The sequence below is a fragment of the Coregonus clupeaformis genome, chromosome 11 (assembly GCF_020615455.1).
Source record: "Coregonus clupeaformis isolate EN_2021a chromosome 11, ASM2061545v1, whole genome shotgun sequence".
In the NCBI taxonomy this organism is placed as follows: Eukaryota; Metazoa; Chordata; class Actinopteri; order Salmoniformes; family Salmonidae; genus Coregonus; species Coregonus clupeaformis.
Window position 1 is genome coordinate 4,048,941 of NC_059202.1, and position 21,735 is coordinate 4,070,675.

Here is a 21,735-nt window from a genome sequence, read left to right on the forward strand (position 1 = left end):
AAAAGAGAGAAAGAAAATAAGCTAACCTGAGAGTCTAATTAGGAATCACCCATCAGCCACACACCGTGTATTTTGACATACAGTGCCTTCAGAAAGTATTCACACCCAGTGTTCCCTAAAAAAAAAAAAAAGCACTTTAAGTTAGTTATAACAGTGGCCAAGTAGGCTACTGTGGCTATTTGATCATTATGTAGGCCTATCAGAATGGCCTACCATCAAAAACAATGGAGAAAATGCATCCCATAACATTTTAACATGGAAATAGCTGTGTTATTATTCAGCCTACAGTAGCAGCCAATGTGTGGTGTTCAATGTAGGCCAACATTCCGTGAGACTTTTGGAAAAAACATGCAAACTGTTTATCCACTTGTCCTTCAGACAAGGAGACTGAAAATGTGTTGTTTGATGCAAGAAACCACTTTACAAAATAAAGATCATTATTATTCCCATACCAATATCAGACAAATTATGCTACCCTCTGCCTATTGGCTACTTTGCTTAATCAAGCCTGTCTCAAAATACAACACTGCCCCTTTAAGACAGAAAAAATGCTTTTATCTGACTTGCTTTTCAAAGATGTCTAGAAATGCACACGTTTTGTGCTCTTGTAGGAAGCAACCACTCCCCCATTGTTGACTAGGAATTAGCTATAACTGGGCTAATAACTCACTAACTAGCAAAGAATATGAACAAATGTGTACACGTGGCTACATGCAGCTCTCGCTTTGATCTCAAAACAAGCCCATCTACTCCCGACCACTTATGCTGTAAATACAGTCCAGTTCAAAGTGAATGGCACAGATCCATATATGGCAATGGTTTATTTGCATATAAGGATACTGCAGCTCTGATTGGTTATGCCGCACCTGTCTGTAGAGTACAGGCTGAGTGCCTGTCATGCATTTCAATGCAATAGAATCCTACTCCGATGCATTTTGCCAACAAGAAAATCTCTTGCATAGTTAGTTTTGTATACTAAGTCTTGCATAGTTCGTTTTGTTTAGGAATGTTGCATTGAAAGTGGCTAAGATTAGCAATTCCAACAGTAGAGGAAAACCACAAAGTTTAGTGAAGTTCAATCTCGTGCTTCTCTGCACAGGCTAATATTTCTTCTGTGCAGCAGTCCCGGGGGAGCTTAGAGGGAACATTGTTCACACCTCTTGACAAAGTGGGATTAAAATGGATTTAATTGTCATTTCTGGTCAACTATCTAGACAAAATACTCTGTAATGTCAGTGGAAGAAAAATTCTAACATTGATAAAAAATGTATGGAAAATACTACACTAATATGTCTTGATTAGATAAGTATTCACCCCCATGAGACAATACATGTTAGAAACACCTTTGATAGCGATTACAGCTTTGAGTCTTTTTGGGTAAGTCTCTAAGAACTTTGCACACCTCGATTGTACAATATTTGCCCATTATTCTTTTTTAAATACTAGAAAGCCATTTTCATGCCGATTTAGCTCAAAACTGTAACTAGGCCACTCAGGAACATTCAATGTCATCTTGGTAAGCAACTCCAGTGTATATTTGGCTTTGTGTTTTAGGTTATTGTCCTGCTGAAAGGTGAATTTGTCTCCCAGTGTCTGTTGGAAAGAAGACTGAATCAGGTTTTCCTCTAGGATTTTGCCTGTGCTTAGCTGTATTCCGTTTATTTTTATCCAAAAAAAACTCCCTAGTCCTTGCCGATGACAAGCATACCCTTAACATGATGCAGCCACCACCATGCTTGAAAATATGAAGAGTGGTACCCAGTGATGTGTTGTGTTGGATTTGCCCCAAACATAACGCTTTGTATTCAGGACAAAAAGTTAATTTCTTTGCCACTTTTTTTGCTGTATTACTTAAGTACCTTGTTGAAAACAGGCTGCATGTTTTGGAATATTTGTATTCTGTACACGCTTCCTTCTTTTCACTTTGTCATTTAGGATAGTATTGTTGAGTAACTACAATGTTGTTGATCCATCCTCAGTTTTCTCATATCACAACCATTAAACTCTGTAACTGTTTTAGAATCCCCATTGGCCTCATAGTGAAATCCCTGAGCAGTTTCCTTCCTCTCCGGCACTTGAGTTAGGAAGGACGCCTGTATCTTTGCAGTGACTGGGTGTATTGATACACCACCCAAAGCCTAATTAATAACTTCACCATGCTCAAAGGTTTATTCATCATCTTATTTTTATATTTTTACACATCTAGCAATCAGTGCCCTCCTTTGCGAGGCATTGCAAAACCTCCCTGGTCTTTGTGGTTGAATCTGTGCTTGAAATTCACTACTCAATTGAGGGACCTTACAGATAATAGTATGTGTGGGGTACAGAGATGGGGTAGTCATTCAAAAATCATGTTAAACACTATTATTGAACACAGAATGAGTCCATGCAACTTGTCATTTGTTAAGCACATTTTTACTCCTGAGGCTTGCCATAAGAAAGGGGTTGAATACTTATTCATTCAAGACATTTCAGCTTTTTATTTTGTATTAATTACAAAAATGTTCTACAAACAAAATTCCACATTGACATTATGGGGTATTGTGTGTAGATCAGTGGCACAACATCTCAATTTAATACATTTTAAATTCAGGCTGTAACTCAACAAAATGTGGAAGAAATAGGGGTGTGAATCAATTCTGAAAGCACTAGGACCTGCTATTCCACCATCATACACAATCCTGTTTTGTCCATTCGACATGACTTATGAATGAATTTGGGGTAAATTCAAGCATTGAAATATATACACTATCATACACTATATGACTACTCCACCTTTACTTACTTTTTGACTATATTTCCCAAGTTCCCTTTACTTAATAGCCTACGGTCATTGGCATTACCAGGGGCAGCCAACCTCACCATAAGGCGCTTATGCATGCACACAAATCTATTCTGAGAAACCATGTTATTCTGAGAAATCGGCATTCGAATAAACTGAAAGTTAGAGTTGCTGGAGATGATAAAAACATGTTTGATTATTGTAAAAAAAATAATTAAAAAAATGTCCTTACCTGGGCATTCAGATCAGCGCATGTAAAAGACTCCAGCGCGTATTGGACTCGAAGTGACAGCTTGAGTTGTCAGTGACTAGTGATGGCCTGTGTCTCTGACTTTTCCGTGATCCTGCGCTAAAGGGTAATAATAAAATCAGACCTCCGTCAACATCCTTCAACTATTAAACATGCATGCTTTCGAAATGAAGTATGGCAGCATATGAGCTTATAGTTTAATGTCTGTGAGAAGGAGGCAGCATATGAGCTTATAGTTTCATGTCGGTGAGAAGGAGGGGATATGACCACTTCGAGATGGCGTGGACTCCCCCATCTGGTAGTTGACAAGCACTGCGTAAATTATGCTAGGTTATTTGCATCTCCAACTCCAAGATTATCAACTACCCGTTTCGTTTAAATTAGTCATCATGATGATGCACATACCATTCTGTTAATTTTTGCTCTGTAAAAACGTCACATTTTAGTGGGTTATTTTAAATTAGGTCTAGTCACCATGCACATTAATTGTTATACATTTTTGCACTGTAAAAACGTCACATTTAGTATGCCTGGCAGAGTTTATTTTCGGCAACCTCTTGTGTGTGACAGACACAGGATAAGATTTGGTGCGACTATGCTATGGGTCACCTCCTTATCATCTTAATCTTTCCGGATCGTGTGTGTGTGTGTGTGTGTGTGTGTGTGTGTGTGCGTTGAACATTTTTGATTGAGCCTTGCTCCTTAACCCCATGGACTACATCAACATCCAAAAAGTAGCCCTGTGATCTCAGATCGTCTACTCAAAATATTTATAATGAGGATTTTAGCCACTCTGACCCTTTGTAAAACATAATGAATAATGCAAGATACCTCTGACTTGTGATTCAGCTGTTTTTACAGTTAGTGCTTAGAGCACTCACATGCTTCTTTTCAGAAAGCTTAATTGGGTGCTTGTAACATCCATCACACTCCTGTCATCCCAATGACCTTCCCAATGGATTATTTTCTAATAGAGAGAAGGAATTTATCTATACAATAACCACACTCACAAATAATCCCATATTGTGCATACATCCTCGGGCATTCTACTTAGTTAGATGAAATGTATAGTCTCAATGTACTGCTGTTAGTTGTTGTTAGCTGCTGGTGCACTCTGACACCATTTACAGAGGTCTGACTTTCATTCAAATTAACTATATGACCCCAAATTGTTTAAATGTTAAATAGATGCAAGAACATGTGTGTGTGTGCATACTTACAGTATAGACACAGGTTAATGTAACACTTCAGGGGATGTTTCATAGACCAAGATTAAGCACACTCCTCAATTTAAAAGCAGTGATTCTCTATGGAACATGGTTTTAAGTACATGAGTAGGCTTTATCTGGGCACATTAAACCAGTCCACTTGTACAGCAAGGAACAGTTTAATGGCCCATTACATTTGTAGCTGGGAGCATGAGCCTCTTCTCTGAGCACCTGTCTGGTCAACAATACCTGCTTGTCTCTGCAAGGAGATCCTAAATTACCTAACTCTTAAATCCTGTTTAAACCCTGCAATGTAGATCTCACTGTTGTGTTTCGGATTATTAACGTGTTCCTTCGATCTCTTTGAACTGTTAAGTATATGGTCCAACATATACCTTCAAAGCTTAGCTTTTTAAGTCCAATGATCTGCCTCTAGCCAACACTCAACCATGTTAACCATTAGCTAATCTGTCTCATGCTACCTGGATTGGCTTTTCATATTGTAGCCCTAATCCTGATAATGAGGGGGGATCAACTCAGGACCAGTTCAGTTTAAAAGCTGCTTATCAAACCCTGCACTCTCACCACTTAGCAAGCAGCAAGTGATACAGTGCCGTGAAAAAGTATATATTTGCCCCCTTTCTGATTTGATCTATTTTTGCATAACTTCAACCAAAACCTAATATTAGATAAAGGGAACCTGAGTGAACAAATAACATAAAATGTTGATACTTATTTAATTTTTAAAAAATTACAAATTATGCAACACCTAATGCCCCTGTGTGAAAAAGTAATTTCACCATCACACTACCACCACCATGCTTGACCGTTGGTATGACGTTCTTACTGTGGAATGCAGTGTTTGGAACAGACATAACGGGACCCATGTCGTCCAAAAAGTCGACTTGAGTTTGCCAAAAAGCTCCTGAAAGCACCTGGATGATCGTCAAGACTCCTGGAAGAATGTTCTATGGACAGATGAGTCAAAAGTGGAACTTTTTGGACTACATGGGTCCCGTTATGTTTGCCGAAAACCAAACACTGCATTCCACAGTAAGAACCTCAAACCAACGGTCAAGTACGATGGTGGTAGTGTGATGGTTCAGGGATGCTTTGCTGCCTCAGGACCTTGATGACTTGTTATCATTGAAGGAACCATGAATTCTGCTCTGTATCAGAGAATTCTAAAGGAGAATGTCAGGCCATCTATCCGTGAGCTGAAGTCGAAGCCCAGCTGGGTCACGCAGGAAGACAATGATCCAAAACACACAATCAAGACATCAGAATGGCTCAAAAGCAACAAATCTAAAGTTTTGGAATGGTCAAAGTCCAGACCTAGGCCCGATTGAGATGTTATGGCAGGACCTGAAACGAGCAGTTCATGCTCGAAAACTCACCAATGTCGCTGACTTAAGGCAGTTCTGCATGGAAGAGTGTGCCAACTACAGGAAGCGTTTGGTTCTAAGGTGGAAAAAGTACCCAGTTGTCATACTTGAGTAAAAGTAAAGATACAGTACCTTAATAGAAAATGACTCAAGTAAAAGTGAAAGTCACCCAGTAAAATATTACTTGAGTAAAAGTATTTAGTTTTAATACTTAAGTATATTTAAAACCAAATGTAATTGCTAAAATATTCTTAAGAATCAAAAGTAAATGTAATTGCTAAAATATTCTTAAGTATCAAAAGTAAAAGTATAAATCATTTCACATTCCTTATAAGCAAACCAGATGGCACAAATGATCTATTGTTGGTCATTGTGGTTTGACATTTTCAAGATACACTATATACACACAAAAGTATGTGGACACCCCTTCAAATTAGTGGATTTGGCTATTTCAGCCACACCCGTTTCTGACAAGTGTGTAAAATCGAGCACACAGCCATGCAAATTCCATAGACAAACATTGGCAGTAGAATGGCCTTACTGAAGAGCTCAGTGACTTTCAATGAGGCACTGTCATAGAATGCCACCTTTCCAACAAGTCAAATTTCTGCCCTGCTAGAGCTGCCCCGGTCAACTGTAAGTGCTGTTATTGTGAAGTGAAAATGTCAAGGAGCAACAACGGCTCAGCCACGAAGTGGTAGGCCACACAAGCTCACAGAACGGGACCGCCGAGTGCTGAAGTGCGTAAAAATCATCTGTCCTCGGTTGCAACACTCACTACCGAGTTCCAAACTGCCTCTGGAATTAACGTCAGTAAAATTACTGTTCATCGGGAGCTTCATGAAATGGGTTTTCATGGCTGAGCAGCCGCACACAAGTCTAAGATCACCATGCGCAATGCCAAGCGTCGGCTGGAGTGGTGTAAAGCTCGCCGCCATTGGACACTGGAGCAGTGGAAACGCATTCTCTGGCGTGATGAATCACGCTTCACCATCTAGTAGTCGAACTGACTAATCTAGGTTTGGCGAATGCAAGGAGGACGCTACCTGCCTGAATGTATAGTGCCAACTGTAAAGTTTGGTGGAGGAGGAATAATGGTTCGGGCTAGGCCCCTTAGTTCCAGAGAAGGGAAATCTTAACGCTACAGCATACAATGACATTCTAGACGATTCTGTGGTTCCAACTTTGTGCCAACAGTTTGGGGAAGGCCCTTTCCTGTTTCAGCATGACAATGCCCCCGTGCACAAAGCGAGGTCCATATAGAAATGGTTTGTCGAGATCGGTGTGGAATAACTTGATTGGCCTGCACAGAGCCCTGACCTCAACCCCATCAGACACCTTTGGGATGAATTGGATCATCGACTGCGAGCCAGGCCTAATCGCCCAACATCAGTGGGTCCCTGCAGAAATGTTCCAACATCTAGTGGAAAGCCTTCCCAGAATAGTGGAGGCTGTTATAGCAGCAAAGTGGGTACCAACTCCTTATTAATGCCAATGATTTTGGAATGAGATGTTCGACGAGCAGGTGTTCACATACTGTTGTTAATGTAGTGTATGTGGCATACCTGTTATGGACAATACAGACCAACACGAACATTAGCAGTGGGCATCCATCCTACCACCTCTGACCACAGAACATCAGCCAACATCAGCCATTCTCAAATGACTGCCTCGCCTGGTTCACCAACTACTTCTCAGATAGAGTTCAGTGTGTCAAATCGGAGGGCCTGTTGTCTGGACCTATGGCAGTCTCTATGGGGGTGCCACAGGGTTCAATTCTTGGGCCGACACTTTTCTCCGTGTATATCAATGATGTCGCTCTTGCTGCTGGTGACTCTCAGATCCACCTCTACGCAGACGACACCATTTTGTATACATCTGGCCCTTCATTGGACACTGTGTTAACAAACCTCCAAACGAGCTTCAATGCCATACAACACTCCTTCAGTAGCCTCCAACTGCTCTTAAACACTAGTAAAACTAAATGCATGCTTTTCAATCGAACGCTGCTGGCACCCGCCCACCCGACTAGAATCACCACTCTCGACGGGTCTGACCTAGAGTATGTGGACAACTACAAATACCTAGGTGTCTGGTTAGACTGTAAACTCTCCTTCCAGACTCACATAAAGAATCTCCAATCCAAAGTTAAATCTAGAATCAGCTTCCTATTTCGCAACAAAGCCTCCTTCACTCATGCTGCCAAACATGCCCTCGTAAAACTGACTATCCTACCGATCCTTGACTTCGGCGATGTCATTTACAAAATAGCCTCCAACACTCTACTCAGCAAACTGGATGTAGTCTATCACAGTGCCATCCGTTTTGTCTCCAAAGCCCCATACACTACCCACCACTGTGACCTGTACGCTCTTGTTGGCTGCTCCTCACTACATGTTCGTCGTCAAACCCACTGGCTCCAGGCCATCTATAAATCACTGCTAGGCAAATCCCCGCCTTATCTTAGCTCATTGGTCACCATAGCAGCACCCACCCGTAGTCTGCGCTCCAGCAGGTATATCTCACTGGTCATTCCCAAAGCCAACACCTCCTTTGGCCGCCATTCCTTCCAGTTCTCTGCTGCCAATGACTGGAACGAATTGCAAAAATCTCTGAAGCTGGAGACTCTTATCTCCCTCACTAACTTTAAGCATCAGTTGTCAGAGCACCTTACCGATCACTGCACCTGTACACAGCCCATCTGAAATTAGCCCACCCAACTACCTCATCCCTATATTGTTATTTATTTTGCTCTTTTGCACCCCAGTATCTCTATTTGCACATAATCTCTTGCACATCTAGCATTCCAGTGTTAATATTATTGTAATTATTTTGCACTATAGCCTATTTATTGCCTTACCTCCATAACTTGCTACATTTGCACACACTGTATATATATTTTCTGTTGTATTTTTTACTTTATGTTTTGTTTTACCCCATATGTAACTCTGTGTTGTTTTTATCGCACTGCTTTGCTTTATCTTGGCCAGGTCGCAGTTGTAAATGAGAACTTGTTCTCAACTGGCTTACCTGGTTAAATAAAGGTGAAATAAAAATAAATAAATAAAATCATCTTGTTCATTTCCAGACAATTCTACATGTTGAATCGCCACCCTCTTTGACACTGAGCAGGGGCTCTACGGCGCACGGTCAACGTTTGTGTTGGTCTGGCTCATCCTTTAGTGATGAGTAAAGGAGATAAGGTTTGAGGAAATCTACCCAAAATGTGACTTTTTACAAAAATCATTTATTTTCATTCCAGTTTACAACAATATTTATTTGGACATAAAGCTGGTCACAGAGGTGGACATTAGGCAGGTACAAAGGGATTGGGGACAATAAAGGGTAGTCAGCATATGACCCTGTGTAGAATAATCATAGAAAATAAAAAAGGGAAAGGAAAAAAATTAATGATGCAGAGCATGTCATTTTTAGCATAGCAGGCAAAATCATGGATCAAACAAATAGAGTGGTAAACCATTGGCCTTGTCAAGACACTGACACGAGACCAACCACCATAAAATGAGCAGCTAGGCAGTGTTGACTAGTGTAGTGCCATAATGTTGGAGGATGAGGGCTTTAAATAAACGACTAGTGTAGTGCCATAATATTGGAGGATGAGGGCTCTAAATAAACGACTAGTGTAGTGCCATAATGTTGGAGGATGAGGGCTCTAAATAAACGACTAGTGTAGTGCCATAATGTTGGAGGATGAGGGCTCTAAATAAACAACCTCTTTACCTAAATAAATATTGCCGTGAAGTGCTAACTTAGAAAATGGGGTGCATTCTTACCAACAAAAGCTTGATGTTCCTTACAAGGCAGGTAAATGGTTAAGCGTAAGGGTGTTGGGTTGCGTTCTAAACAATGCTATGCTACTCTTGCAGAGTACAGCATCTTACAGAACAGCCATATTGTAATAGACACCCTGTGTACTAACAGGAAAAACATTATGAGAGAGAAGAGAGGCTTGAAAAGTGATGAGAAAAAAAGAAGACATGGCAGATATTAGGGTGGTTTCACTGTCTGTCCAGCTCAAAAAAGTGCTGGCGTAGAAAATCTATGTTAAAAAAGGAACCAGTAGTGTGTATCCTGGAGACTGGCTTTGCTGGGTCACTTCTGCTGCAGCCGGGCAGCTTTGAACTTGGATACCCGCTTAGGGGCCTCCCGGGGAGCTTCAGGAGCCACCTCCTCCAGCTTCCGCTCTGGAATAGTGGGCAGAGCTGGCGGGGCAATGGTTAGGTGGAGGATCGACGAGGGAATAGGCTCCTTCTCCACCACTGTGCATGAAAAGGCCTGGATGATCAACAAAAAATAACAGAGGACTTTAATGAGAGGCTGTAGAGCTGGACAGTGCACAGACAAACAACATGTCTAAGGTGTACCCCTATTCAACATTCAAAGATCATGATTAGAAAAACTAATCAGCAGAGGACCAGGGTTGTACTCATTAGGGCCTGCAACGGAAAATGAATGTTTCTTATTGGACAAGATGTTCAGGTAGTCCCTCTCTGTTTTAGTCCGTTGTCATCCGTTTAGTGTCTAATGAACATGACCCAGCTTAGTTTTACCTCGAAGCGTCTGGTGGGGTGTAGAGGGTTCCCAGTGGGGCTGTCCTCCTCAGTGATGCCGTCGCTGGTGTCGCTGTACGTGTTCTCGTCATGGCTAAGGGTGCGTCCGAACGTCCTGCGCTCCTCGAAGTCGGCAGCGCTGCTCTCGCTGGTGTCGCTACACCCGCTGTTCTCTCTGCTCCGGGACTTTAGGATGGACTTCCTGGGGATGGGCTCACCATTCTTCACATCCACAAACAACCTGACAAAAGTCCACAAACATTCACCTAGTCAGCCATTATACCCAATCAGATCGCAGAACTTGTTAATAGACAGACACCATACCGAATCAGAACAAATAACCTGGAAACATTCAAAGTAAACAACATTTCATATATGCCAACACATTTGACCCAAAATGTTGCTAAAAGGTACCCCAACCAAGATCTAGATAAGCATATGTTTTCGTTTCAGTCGCCTCCATCTCCTCTAACTGAAGCTAATTGTAAAATTAACAGCCAAACAGAAAGACTCATGTGAAGGTGAAATTACAGAGGAGGAACTTCTGGATGCAATTAAAGACTAAGTCTGGGAAAACTCCAGGGTTGGATGGCATACCAGTCGAAGTATACCAAACCTTTTTTGATATACTAAGAGGACTGCTATTAGCATGTTTTAACCACTCCTATGTAAATGGTAGATTATCTGACACTCAAGAAGAAGGTCTGATCTCATTATTACTGAAACAGGATACAAGTGGAAAATATAAAGATCCAGTCCATTTAAAAAATTGGAGGCCCCTTACACTTCAGTGTTGTGATGCAAAAATTCTAGCAAAATGTATAGCGCATAGAATTAGAAAGGTATTGTCGGATATTATTCATTCTAATCAGACAGGTTTTTTACAAGGAAGATACATTGGAGATAATATATGGCAAGTATTGGAAACAATAGAACATTATGGAAAATCTGAGAAACCAGGCCTGCTATTCATAGCAGACTTCGAAAAGGCATTTGATAAAGTACGACTGGGGTTTATATATAAATGCCTGGAGCATTTCAATGTTGGTGAATCTCTTCAAGATCATGTATAGTAACCCTAGGTGTAAAATTGTAAATAATGGCTATTTCTCCGAAAGTTTTAAACTGTCAAGAGGAGTGAAACAAGGTTGTCCACTATCGGCATATCTATTTATTGTGGCCATCGAGATGTTAGCTATTAAAATCAGATCCAACAATAATATCAGTGGATTAGAAATCCAGGGCTTAAAAACAAAGGTGTCATTATACGCTGATGTTTTCTTTTAAATCCACAACTAGAATCACTCCACAGCCTCATAGAGGATCTAGATACATTTTCTAACCTCTCTGGATTACAACCAAATTATGACAAATGTACTATATTATGTATTGGATCAATAAAAAATACAATTTTTACATTGCCATGTAGTTTACCAATAAAATGGTCTGATGGTGATGTGGATATACTCGGAATACATATCCCAAAGGAAATAAATGATCTCACTTCAATAAATTATAATAGAAAGTTAGCAAAAATAGATAAGATCTTGCTACCATGGAAAGGTGGGTGCCTGTCCATTTGTGGAAAAATCACTCTGATTAACTCTTTAGTATTATCCCAGTTTACCTATTTGCTTATGGTCTTGCCTACGCCTAGCAAACAGTTTTTTAAATTATATGAGGAAAAAATATTCCATTTTATTTGGAACGGCAAGCCAGACAAAATTAAACGGGCCTTTTTATATAATGAATATGAATTCGGAGGACAGAAATTATTAAATATTAAAGTATTAGACCTATCACTAAAAGCTTCAGTCATACAAAAGTTATACTTAAATCCGAACTGGTTCTCTAGCAAATTAGTAAGATTGTCTCACCCAATGTTCAAGAATGGCTTTTTCCCCTTTATTCAGATTACAACTACTCACTTTCAGTTACTTGAAAAGGAAATAATCTCCCAGATATCACTATTTCTAAAACAAGCCATAGAAGGTTGATTGCAATTTCAATTTAATCATCCAGAAACGACAGAACAAATAATGCAACAAATATTGTGGTTAAACTCAAATATACTAATTGACAAAAAACCTTCTTTTTTTTGACAACATTTAAAAGGTATAATCTTTCTAAATGATATCATCGGTAGGACTGGTGGAGTTATGTCGCACATGCAGCTAACAAAAACATATGGAAATGTCTGCTCTACCCAAAATTACAACCAAATAATTGCAGCCTTACCGCAAAAAGGGAAGAGGAAAGTGGAAGGAGGAAAAAGTAAGGAACTTGTCTGTCGGCCTTGCATTAAAGAACATAATTGGTTAAGGAAAACTGTGATAAATAAAAAGGTATATCAGTTTAATTTAAGGACCAAAGGATTGACAGCCGTCCCATATAGATTGCAAAATAGTTGGGAAGAGATTTTTGACGTACCGATCCCATGGCATAGTGTTTATGGACTGATACTCAAAACGACACCGGATTCAAAACTTTAAATTATTATATAAAATTCTTGCTACCAATAGAATGTTATTTATATGGGGATACAATCTTCCCAGCTCTGCAGATTTTGCTGCGAAGAGACAGAATCATTAGATCATTTGTTTTGGTACTGTTGAATGGAATTGAAGGATGGGACTAATAACAACTAACAACAAACAATAACAAGATAACTAATAATGTAGGCACGCTGTGTCCATAATAAGTGTATGGGTTGTAGGTTGGGAGCTTTTGTGAAGGAGCACAGTTAGAAAGATATGGCATATAGAAGCAAACCGGATGGACATCATGAAGATGATCGGAGAGGTTGAGAGTAGAAGACGTTCAGGAGAAAGAACAAACAAAATGTAATTACTGTAAAATTGACTGTGTCCATAAAATGTAGATAGTGGGTATGGGCTGGAAGTAGAGGCCTAGGCGTTGTTGTTCACTAGTTTACTCCAAGTGGGGAAAGGGTGGCGGGGTTGGAAAGTAATAAAGGGGAATATATATATTTTTTTTAAAGGATATGTATGTGTATGTATGTATGTATGTATGTATGTATGTGTGTATATGTGTATGTACAGTGGGGGAAAAAAGTATTTAGTCAGCCACCAATTGTGCGAGTTCTCCCACTTAAAAAGATGAGAGAGGCCTGTAATTTTCATCATAGGTACACGTCAACTATGACAGACAAAATGAGAAAAAAAAATCCAGAAAATCACATTGTAGGATTATTAATGAATATATTTGCAAATTATGGTGGAAAATAAGTATTTGGTCACCTACAAACAAGCAAGATTTCTGGCTCTCACAGACCTGTAACTTCTTCTTTAAGAGGCTCCTCTGTCCTCCACTCGTTAACTGTATTAATGGCACCTGTTTGAACTTGTTATCAGTATAAAAGACACCTGTCCACAACCTCAAACAGTCACATTTCAAACTCCACTATGGCCAAGACCAAAGAGCTGTCAAAGGACACCAGAAACAAAATTGTAGACCTGCAACAGGCTGGGAAGACTGCATCTGCAATAGGTAAGCAGCTTGGTTTGAAGAAATCAACTGTGGGAGCAATTATTAGTAAATGGAAGACATACAAGACCACTGATAATCTCCCTCGATCTGGGGCTCCACGCAAGATCTCCCCCCCTTGGGGTCAAAATGATCACAAGAACGGTGAGCAAAAATCCCAGAACCACACGGGGGGACCTAGTGAATGACCTGCAGAGAGCTGGGACCAAAGTAACAAAGCCTACCATCAGTAACACACTACGCCGCCAGGGACTCAAATCCTGCAGTGCAGACGTGTCCCCCTGCTTAAGCCAGTACATGTCCAGGCCCGTCTGAAGTTTGCTAGAGTGCATTTGGATGATCCAGAAGAGTATTGGGAGAATATCATATGGTCAGATGAAACCAAAATATAACTTTTTGGTAAAAACTAAACTCGTCGTGTTTGGAGGACAAAGAATGCTGAGTTGCATCCAAAGAACACCATACCTACTGTGAAGCATGGGGGTGGAAACATCATGCTTTGGGGCTGTTTTCTGCAAAGGGACCAGGACGACTGATCCGTGTTAAGGAAAGAATGAATGTATCGTGAGATTTTGAGTGAAAACCTCCTTCCATCAGCAAGGGCATTGAAGATGACACGTGGCTGGGTCTTTCAGCATGACAATGATCCCAAACACACCGCCCGGGCAACGATGGAGTGGCTTCGTAAGAAGCATTTCAAGGTCCTGGAGTGGCCTAGCCAGTCTCCAGATCTCAACCACATAGAAAATCTTTGGAGGGAGTTGAAAGTCCGTGTTGCCCAGCGACAGCCCCAAAACATCACTGCTCTAGAGGAGATCTGCATGGAGGAATGGTCCAAAATACCAGCAACAGTGTGTGAAAACCTTGTGAAGACCAAATACTTACTTTCCACCATAATTTGCAAATAAATTCATATAAAATACTACAATGTGATTTTCTGGATTTTTTTTCTCCTCACTTTGTCTGTCATAGTTGACGTGTACCTATGATGAAAATTACAGGCCTCTCTCATCTTTTTAACATTTACATTTACATTTTAGTCATTTAGCAGACGCTCTTATCCAGAGCGACTTACAGTTAGTGAGTGCATACATATTTTTTTATTTTTTTCATACTGGCCCCCCGTGGGAATCGAACCCACAACCCTGGCGTTGCAAACGCCATGCTCTACCAACTGAGCTACATCCCTGCTGGCCATTCCCTCCCCTACCCTGGACGACGCTGGGCCAATTGTGCGCCGCCCCATGGGTCTCCCGGTCACGGCCAGCTACGACAGAGCCTGGATTCTAACCAGGATCTCTAGTGGCACAGCTAGCACTGCGATGCAGTGCCTTAGACCACTGCGCCACTCGGGAGATAAGTGGGAGAACTTGCACAATTGGTGGCTGACTAAAATTTTTTTCCCCCACTGTATGTATGTATGTACAGTGGGGCAAAAAAGTATTTAGTCAGCCACCAATTGTGCAAGTTCTCCCACTTAAAAAGATGAGAGAGGCCTGTAATTTTCATCATAGGTACACGTCAACTATGACAGACAAAGTGAGGAGAAAAAAAATCCAGAAAATCACATTGTAGTATTTTATATGAATTTATTTGCAAATTATGGTGGAAAGTAAGTATTTGGTCTTCACAAGGTTTTCACACACTGTTGCTGGTATTTTGGACCATTCCTCCATGCAGATCTCCTCTAGAGCAGTGATGTTTTGGGGCTGTCGCTGGGCAACACGGACTTTCAACTCCCTCCAAAGATTTTCTATGTGGTTGAGATCTGGAGACTGGCTAGGCCACTCCAGGACCTTGAAATGCTTCTTACGAAGCCACTCCATCGTTGCCCGGGCGGTGTGTTTGGGATCATTGTCATGCTGAAAGACCCAGCCACGTGTCATCTTCAATGCCCTTGCTGATGGAAGGAGGTTTTCACTCAAAATCTCACGATACATTCATTCTTTCCTTAACACGGATCAGTCGTCCTGGTCCCTTTGCAGAAAACAGCCCCAAAGCATGATGTTTCCACCCCCATGCTTCACAGTAGGTATGGTGTTCTTTGGATGCAACTCAGCATTCTTTGTCCTCCAAACACGACGAGTTGAGTTTTTACCAAAAAGTTATATTTTGGTTTCATCTGACCATATGATATTCTCCCAATACTCTTCTGGATCATCCAAATGCACTCTAGCAAACTTCAGACGGGCCTGGACATGTACTGGCTTAAGCAGGGGGACACGTCTGCACTGCAGGATTTGAGTCCCTGGCGGCGTAGTGTGTTACTGATGGTAGGCTTTGTTACTTTGGTCCCAGCTCTCAGCAGGTCATTCACTAGGTCCCCCCTTGTGGTTCTGGGATTTTTGCTCACCGTTCTTGTGATCACTTTGACCCCACGGGGTGAGATCTTGCGTGGAGCCCCAGATCGAGGGAGATTATCAGTGGTCTTGTATGTCTTCCATTTCCTAATAATTGCTCCCACAGTTGATTTCTTCAAACTAAGCTGCTTACCTATTGCAGATTCAGTCTTCCCAGCCTGGTGCAGGTCTACAATTTTGTTTCTGGTGTCCTTTGACAGCTCTTTGGTCTTGGCCATAGTGGAGTTTGGAGTGTGACTGTTTGAGGTTGTGGACAGGTGTCTTTTATACTGATAACAAGTTCAAACAGGTGCCATTAATACAGGTAACGAGTGGAGGACAGAGGAGCCTCTTAAAGAAGAAGTTACAGGTCTGTGAGAGCCAGAAATCTTGCTTGTTTGTAGGTGACCAAATACTTATTTTCCACCATAATTTGCAAATAAATTCATTAAAATCCTACAATGTGATTTTCTCAATTTTTTTCTCAATTTGTCTGTCATAGTTGACGTGTACCTATGATGAAAATTACAGGCCTCTCTCATCTTTTTTAAGTGGGAGAACTTGCACAATTGGTGGCTGACTAAATACTTTTTTCCCCACTGTATGTATGTATGTATGTATGTATGTATGTATGTATATATATATATATATATATATATATATATATATATATAAAACATGGGGGATTGGAAGTGATGCAGACAATTACATTGATGGAAGTTACAATCTACCCCCAAAAAAAAATTAAAAAGATCTAGATAAGTGATGTGTAACCTGTAGTGTGCGTTTACCTGTAGATGTCTGTGGGCGTGGTGATGTTGTGGAGCCCGTGGTGAGAGTGGCCATTGCTGGTGCCGTTCTTCTTTTTCCTCTTGGCTTGCCGCTTCTGTTCTTTCAGCTCACTGAACTTCAACATGGTGTTCTTCCCTGTGTTTATCCTCACCTGGAGACGAAGAGACAGAGAGAGAGAAATAGAGAGAGAATTGTAGTACATTGATTTACGTGACTCAAATAACATAATGGACTACATTTTAACTGTTGACTGCACTGAGTTTAATACGATTTATAAACATTGACCTTCTTGGGTTCCACTGTATGAGAGAAATAGATGGTAGGCAAACAGTTGCCTTCCTCCTCCGCTCTCTCGTCTTCCTCCTCCCTGTCCCTGGTTGTACCGTTAACTTTACCAAAGTTGTGGGGCACAGACATCCTGCCTTCACTCCTCTCGTCATGTCCGTTGACGCGATGATGGCCACCATCATCTCCATCCTTCTCTTCCTCAGAGGAAGAGGATGTTGTGTCGTCATTGCCGTTGGTGTCTGCACTGTCAAAGCATCTGAAAACAAATCAAAACAATGTATCAAGAGAAACCTAATCTTCACTATATTTTTCAATGAAACACAGGTGTGAAGATGGGAAGAGTGCGCTGAATCACTTCTCAATGTCAACGCATTTTGTGTGTGTGTGCGCGTAACTCTACCGGTCATGCTCCTCCTCAAGCTCCTCCTGTGCTTCCAGCTCATCCAGTCTGGCCCACAGCTCCTCCTCAGACGGTACTCCTCTCCTACTCTCTCCATCTCCCTCTCCACCGCCCTCCTCCTCCTCTATCTTCACAATAGCCTCCATCTTGGGCTTGGAGTGGGGATTAAGGGCCACACGCTGCTTTCCTTTACTTACAAATTCTTCAATACTTCCAACCTCTTCTCTGATGTCCACATAGTCCCCTTTAGCCTGAAGAAACAGAGAAGGGTAGAAGTGTGTGTGTTAACAATATCTGATCATATATAAATTGCTTTATCTGCACAGAGGAGTTGTCTGTCAGATAAGCTGGCTGAAGAGGATCCTAAAAGCTCTTTGTTATCACTGTAATTACACTTACGCCTGAGAGTTTTTCTAGATCCTCTGCGAACCCAACTCTGGCTTCAAAGTTCTTCCTCGTCTTGTGCAAGTCATCCAGTGCACTCCTTACATCTAAAAAAACAAAGAACAACAATTTGATTTGAAAAACAAAGTGCAAAAATGGTGTGATCAGTGTGGAATTGGAAAAATGTGTTGTGTGTGTGTGTGTGTGTGTGTGTGTGTGTGTGTGTGTGTGTGTTTATATAAGGGGTCAAGACATGTAGCTAGTGGACCAAATTGGTCGTAGTCAGAAGAAATTAGAAACAAAAACCACAGTATTCGGACCAGCAAGGGGTTAATAAAAAAAAGGAAAATGATGACAAACAGTTCATAATATCTCATGCCCTCGGTGCTACTTCGGATCATTAAATCTTCACAACAATTAAACCCCCGTTTGCTAATGGCAGCAAAGGGCCCCGTTGCCATGGCGACAGTGAGCCCTCAAGCCGTACGTCTCTGAAGCGTTGGGGAAAGGTCAAACACGTACAGCCTGACAACTCAGCGGGGCTGTTTGACAGATCTCTGCCAGCCAGGTTTGCATTATGGCACTTAGCTGTGTAAAAGCAGCCTGGGCAGGGTCAGGGAGGGGTGGGCAGGGTTATGGCACATTCACGCTTCGGTAAACATCAGTCTAATAATGCTCCCATCACTATCACACATTGTTATTTAGGCCCATTTGAAACAATATTAAGTAGCTTTTTGGGGCGCAGAGTGAATACCAAAGGAAGCATGGGGAAACGTATTTCTAAGAGAAAGTAAGAACAGCCAGCAGTGGAATGGAAAGGAGGATTTTTAAGGCTGGACTGTTATTGTGACAAAATGATAGCAGAGGATGGTCAAATAGATTTGAGTAACCAACCAATGGCTTTATCGCTGTGTAACATTCTGGTCACAATTCTGCATTGTCAATAGTTAATTGTCCACCAGCAAGACTACATCAAATATTCTAATAATCCAAGTATTCACAAAATGAGTAGCCATTCAACTTTCCCTGACAACACTGAGTGATCACCTCTTTGTTTCTGACAGCAAGTCTATAACAACAGCCCCCTCTGTTGGGCGAATGGTGGAAGTGTTGAGAAGACGTTCAAAATTCAATCTTTCACAAGAAGCATAACCACTACCATACATATACAATTGAGGAGTTCTCTAGTGTTTTTATAATATTAGTTTAGTGAGTGTCAGAGTTTGGCAAGGGGCCATGGTATCTGAGAAAATTCTACATTATACAAAATAAACTCACGTTTCTTCCTGTGCTCCACGAGCTTCTGGGCCTGCTTGGCAGAGCACTTGGCAAACCAGTTGTCTCCCAGTAGCACGGTGAACTCATTGGTATGGACCAGCTTCCCAGGCATGAATGCCAAAGGGCCAAATGGCACCTGTTACAGCAGAGAGGAGGGGAAAGAGGTCATGTTTCAACTTGACTTTAAATTGTTTATATATTAGGGCAATTCAGATGGTTCTGCATATTTTTATTAAACTGAAAGTGAAACTGAATAGCTGAAAGAAGAAAAGGAGAATATAAACTAGTAGTCAAAGATAAGGCCTTCCCTGCACACACCATATGTAAACATCATAGGAGCTGTAATAATTGCTGTGTGTTTCTCTCCAGATCAAGACGGGACAATTTATATTTTATAATAAGGTTGCATGGCCTGGGAATTCACTCTGTTGACACACCTCATATAATGAACTTTAAAAAAGCCCCTGCTATGGAAACCCTCCCCAGTGCATTTAATAAGAGAGAACGTACCATGATGTCATAGGACACCTCATCTGGAAGAGTTTTGAGTTGATCCTCGAGGGCTTCATAGTCACCTTTTACCTTCTCCCTGAAAGTCAGAAGATTTTTTATTTCAGTTAAATAATTGCGCACATACACACACAATGTTCCACATGCCCTTCCTGGTCTAGCGATTATCCCAGATCTAATGTTTAGCCTATCTATGTCCTATCAAGAATGTGGTGAGTGACTGTGTGTAACTAGTAATCTAGGAGCACAGTAGCATCATAACGAGATTCTGTCTGACTCCTATGCCATAGTCACTACGAGGAAACCCTACACAAGACTCACCAGTGCTGGATCTGAACTTCGCAGCCTTTCACCACCTGTTGTTGACAGAGTGACAATTCTATAGGTAAAACTTGGCATTTTCATTCTCCATAAAAGAAACTCAGAATAACCCCCTCCATTTTACAGTTATTTACACTTGAGGGGGGGGGGGTTAAACAGCTGTCAAAAATGTATTGCCAAAAGTTTTTTGGGACCTCAAAGGATATACTTACACAGAAGCACCAACTTGGGGACAGGAAGAAGCATCTGTATACTTTGAAGTGTATGTCATACTAAGAAGTAGCCTATAATACTACACTTTGGGTAGGGTTATGAAAAATGATGTGTGCTATAGAACGGGGCAGATACAATTCTTTATTCAACATGACAGAGATTGCGCTAAGCATGTCTGGTCAACACATTAGGCCTGTTTCTATTTGGAAGTAGGCCTACTGTAAAGTTGCACCCTCCTTCATGAGTCAAATTCTACAGCAACACAACACGAACATGACTTTGCCAACTGACTAGCTAGCTAACTAACTGTTTACTTTTGTCCTGTATTGCATTGCCAGCAATTAATTGTATTAAACATTTAATTAAACATCCATTCAATGCTCAACACTGTGTATTGATATTCTCTGAACATTTAGATAAGATTAGACTAACTAACTAGCTAGTTATGGATGTTGAATCTAGGTCATAGTTTAATGGCCAGTATTAAGTTAGTTAGGCCACACAAGGAAACGCTTGTGTGCATAAGTCCATGGTAAGTTCATTTAATAATTGTTCATGCATTGGGTAAGTTAATTTGTTTATTTTTCATACATTGTGCTTGCTGAAAAATATAATTTAACATGGGTCATCAGAGCAGTTGACAAACTTGACTTTGCATACTCGATGGTTGTAGTTAAACAACATGGTTTGACCAGGATCCACGCTGAAATAAACGAAGCAACATGTGACCGCTTGCTCAAGGAAGCTTCTAGAAAAGGTTTAACTAGCTAGAAAGTTTCCACGATAAATTATGTCGAAGAGGCCACATGCGCATAAATGAATATGCAACTAAATAGCTAGCTTGCAACATGCTGAAAGAGAATGCATGTTAGGCTGTCTCATTTAATGAAAATGCAAAACGATTTGCTCAATTATAACGTTAGTCGACCGCGTACATTGTCAACAGACAGAGCACGCGCAAGCCAGCTAGCTCGTTTGTTTTACCTTTTTATCCTCCACTCGAAGTCTATCAACTCCTTGTGGGACCTCTATGTTCCTTTTATTTCTCTCAGCCATCTTCCCATGTAATAAGCAAATGAAAATGTGACGTTTGTGAATCCAAAACAATACTCAGGGGTTGTAAGTCCTAAAGAAATGTTTATGAATGCAATTGCAGGTATTCCTGAGACGCGTTTTCCTCTTATTCATCAAAGGGGCAGTGATAGATATCCAACACTTCGGAAGTGAGACCATTTCACACTCTCATTTTAGGATTTCAGCATGATCTCAAAAATATCCATGTAATATAATCCTCAATGTCCAGCGTCTTCCTCATCGACCCTTCGCCATGTTCCCATGTCTGTTTCCCGGTGTACTCTGGGTAAAATGCTAACTTTCACAACAATGTTGCAAATGCATGAAAATGATCACATTATGTAAGACTGTATCCAATAGACTACATACAGACAGCGTTTCACTCTCTTGCAATGTTATTAAATGAAACACATTTTATAATATTTTTTACCCA

General features: G+C 41.0%; 1 protein-coding gene across 1 annotated transcript; it reads right to left on the reverse strand.

The window, feature by feature from the left end:
- Positions 1 to 8,852: 8,852 nt before the first annotated feature.
- On the reverse strand, positions 8,853 to 21,571 carry LOC121576981 (unconventional prefoldin RPB5 interactor 1). Its single transcript, XM_041890633.2, has 10 exons — positions 21,213 to 21,571; positions 20,016 to 20,050; positions 19,695 to 19,773; positions 19,185 to 19,320; positions 17,922 to 18,013; positions 17,523 to 17,773; positions 17,120 to 17,378; positions 16,834 to 16,985; positions 10,197 to 10,437; positions 8,853 to 9,921 (listed from the first exon to the last, which is right to left on the reverse strand). The coding sequence occupies exons 1-10, from the start codon at positions 21,282 to 21,284 to the stop codon at positions 9,739 to 9,741; spliced, it is 1,500 nt and encodes a 499-aa protein (XP_041746567.1). The 5' UTR covers positions 21,285 to 21,571; the 3' UTR covers positions 8,853 to 9,738.
- Between the last annotated feature and the right edge of the window lie 164 nt (positions 21,572 to 21,735).

Coding starts and splice junctions, on each gene's coding strand:
- LOC121576981 (XM_041890633.2), bottom strand. CDS start 21,284: ATGGCTGAGAGAAATAAAAGGAACATAGAGGTCCCACAAGGAGTTGAT. Junction 20,051..21,212: donor TTCGAGTGGAGGATAAAAAG/GTAAAACAAACG, acceptor TGTCAACAACAG/GTGGTGAAAGGCTGCGAAGT. Junction 10,438..16,833: donor ACGCCCACAGACATCTACAG/GTAAACGCACAC, acceptor GACTTTTGTCAG/GTTGTTTGTGGATGTGAAGA.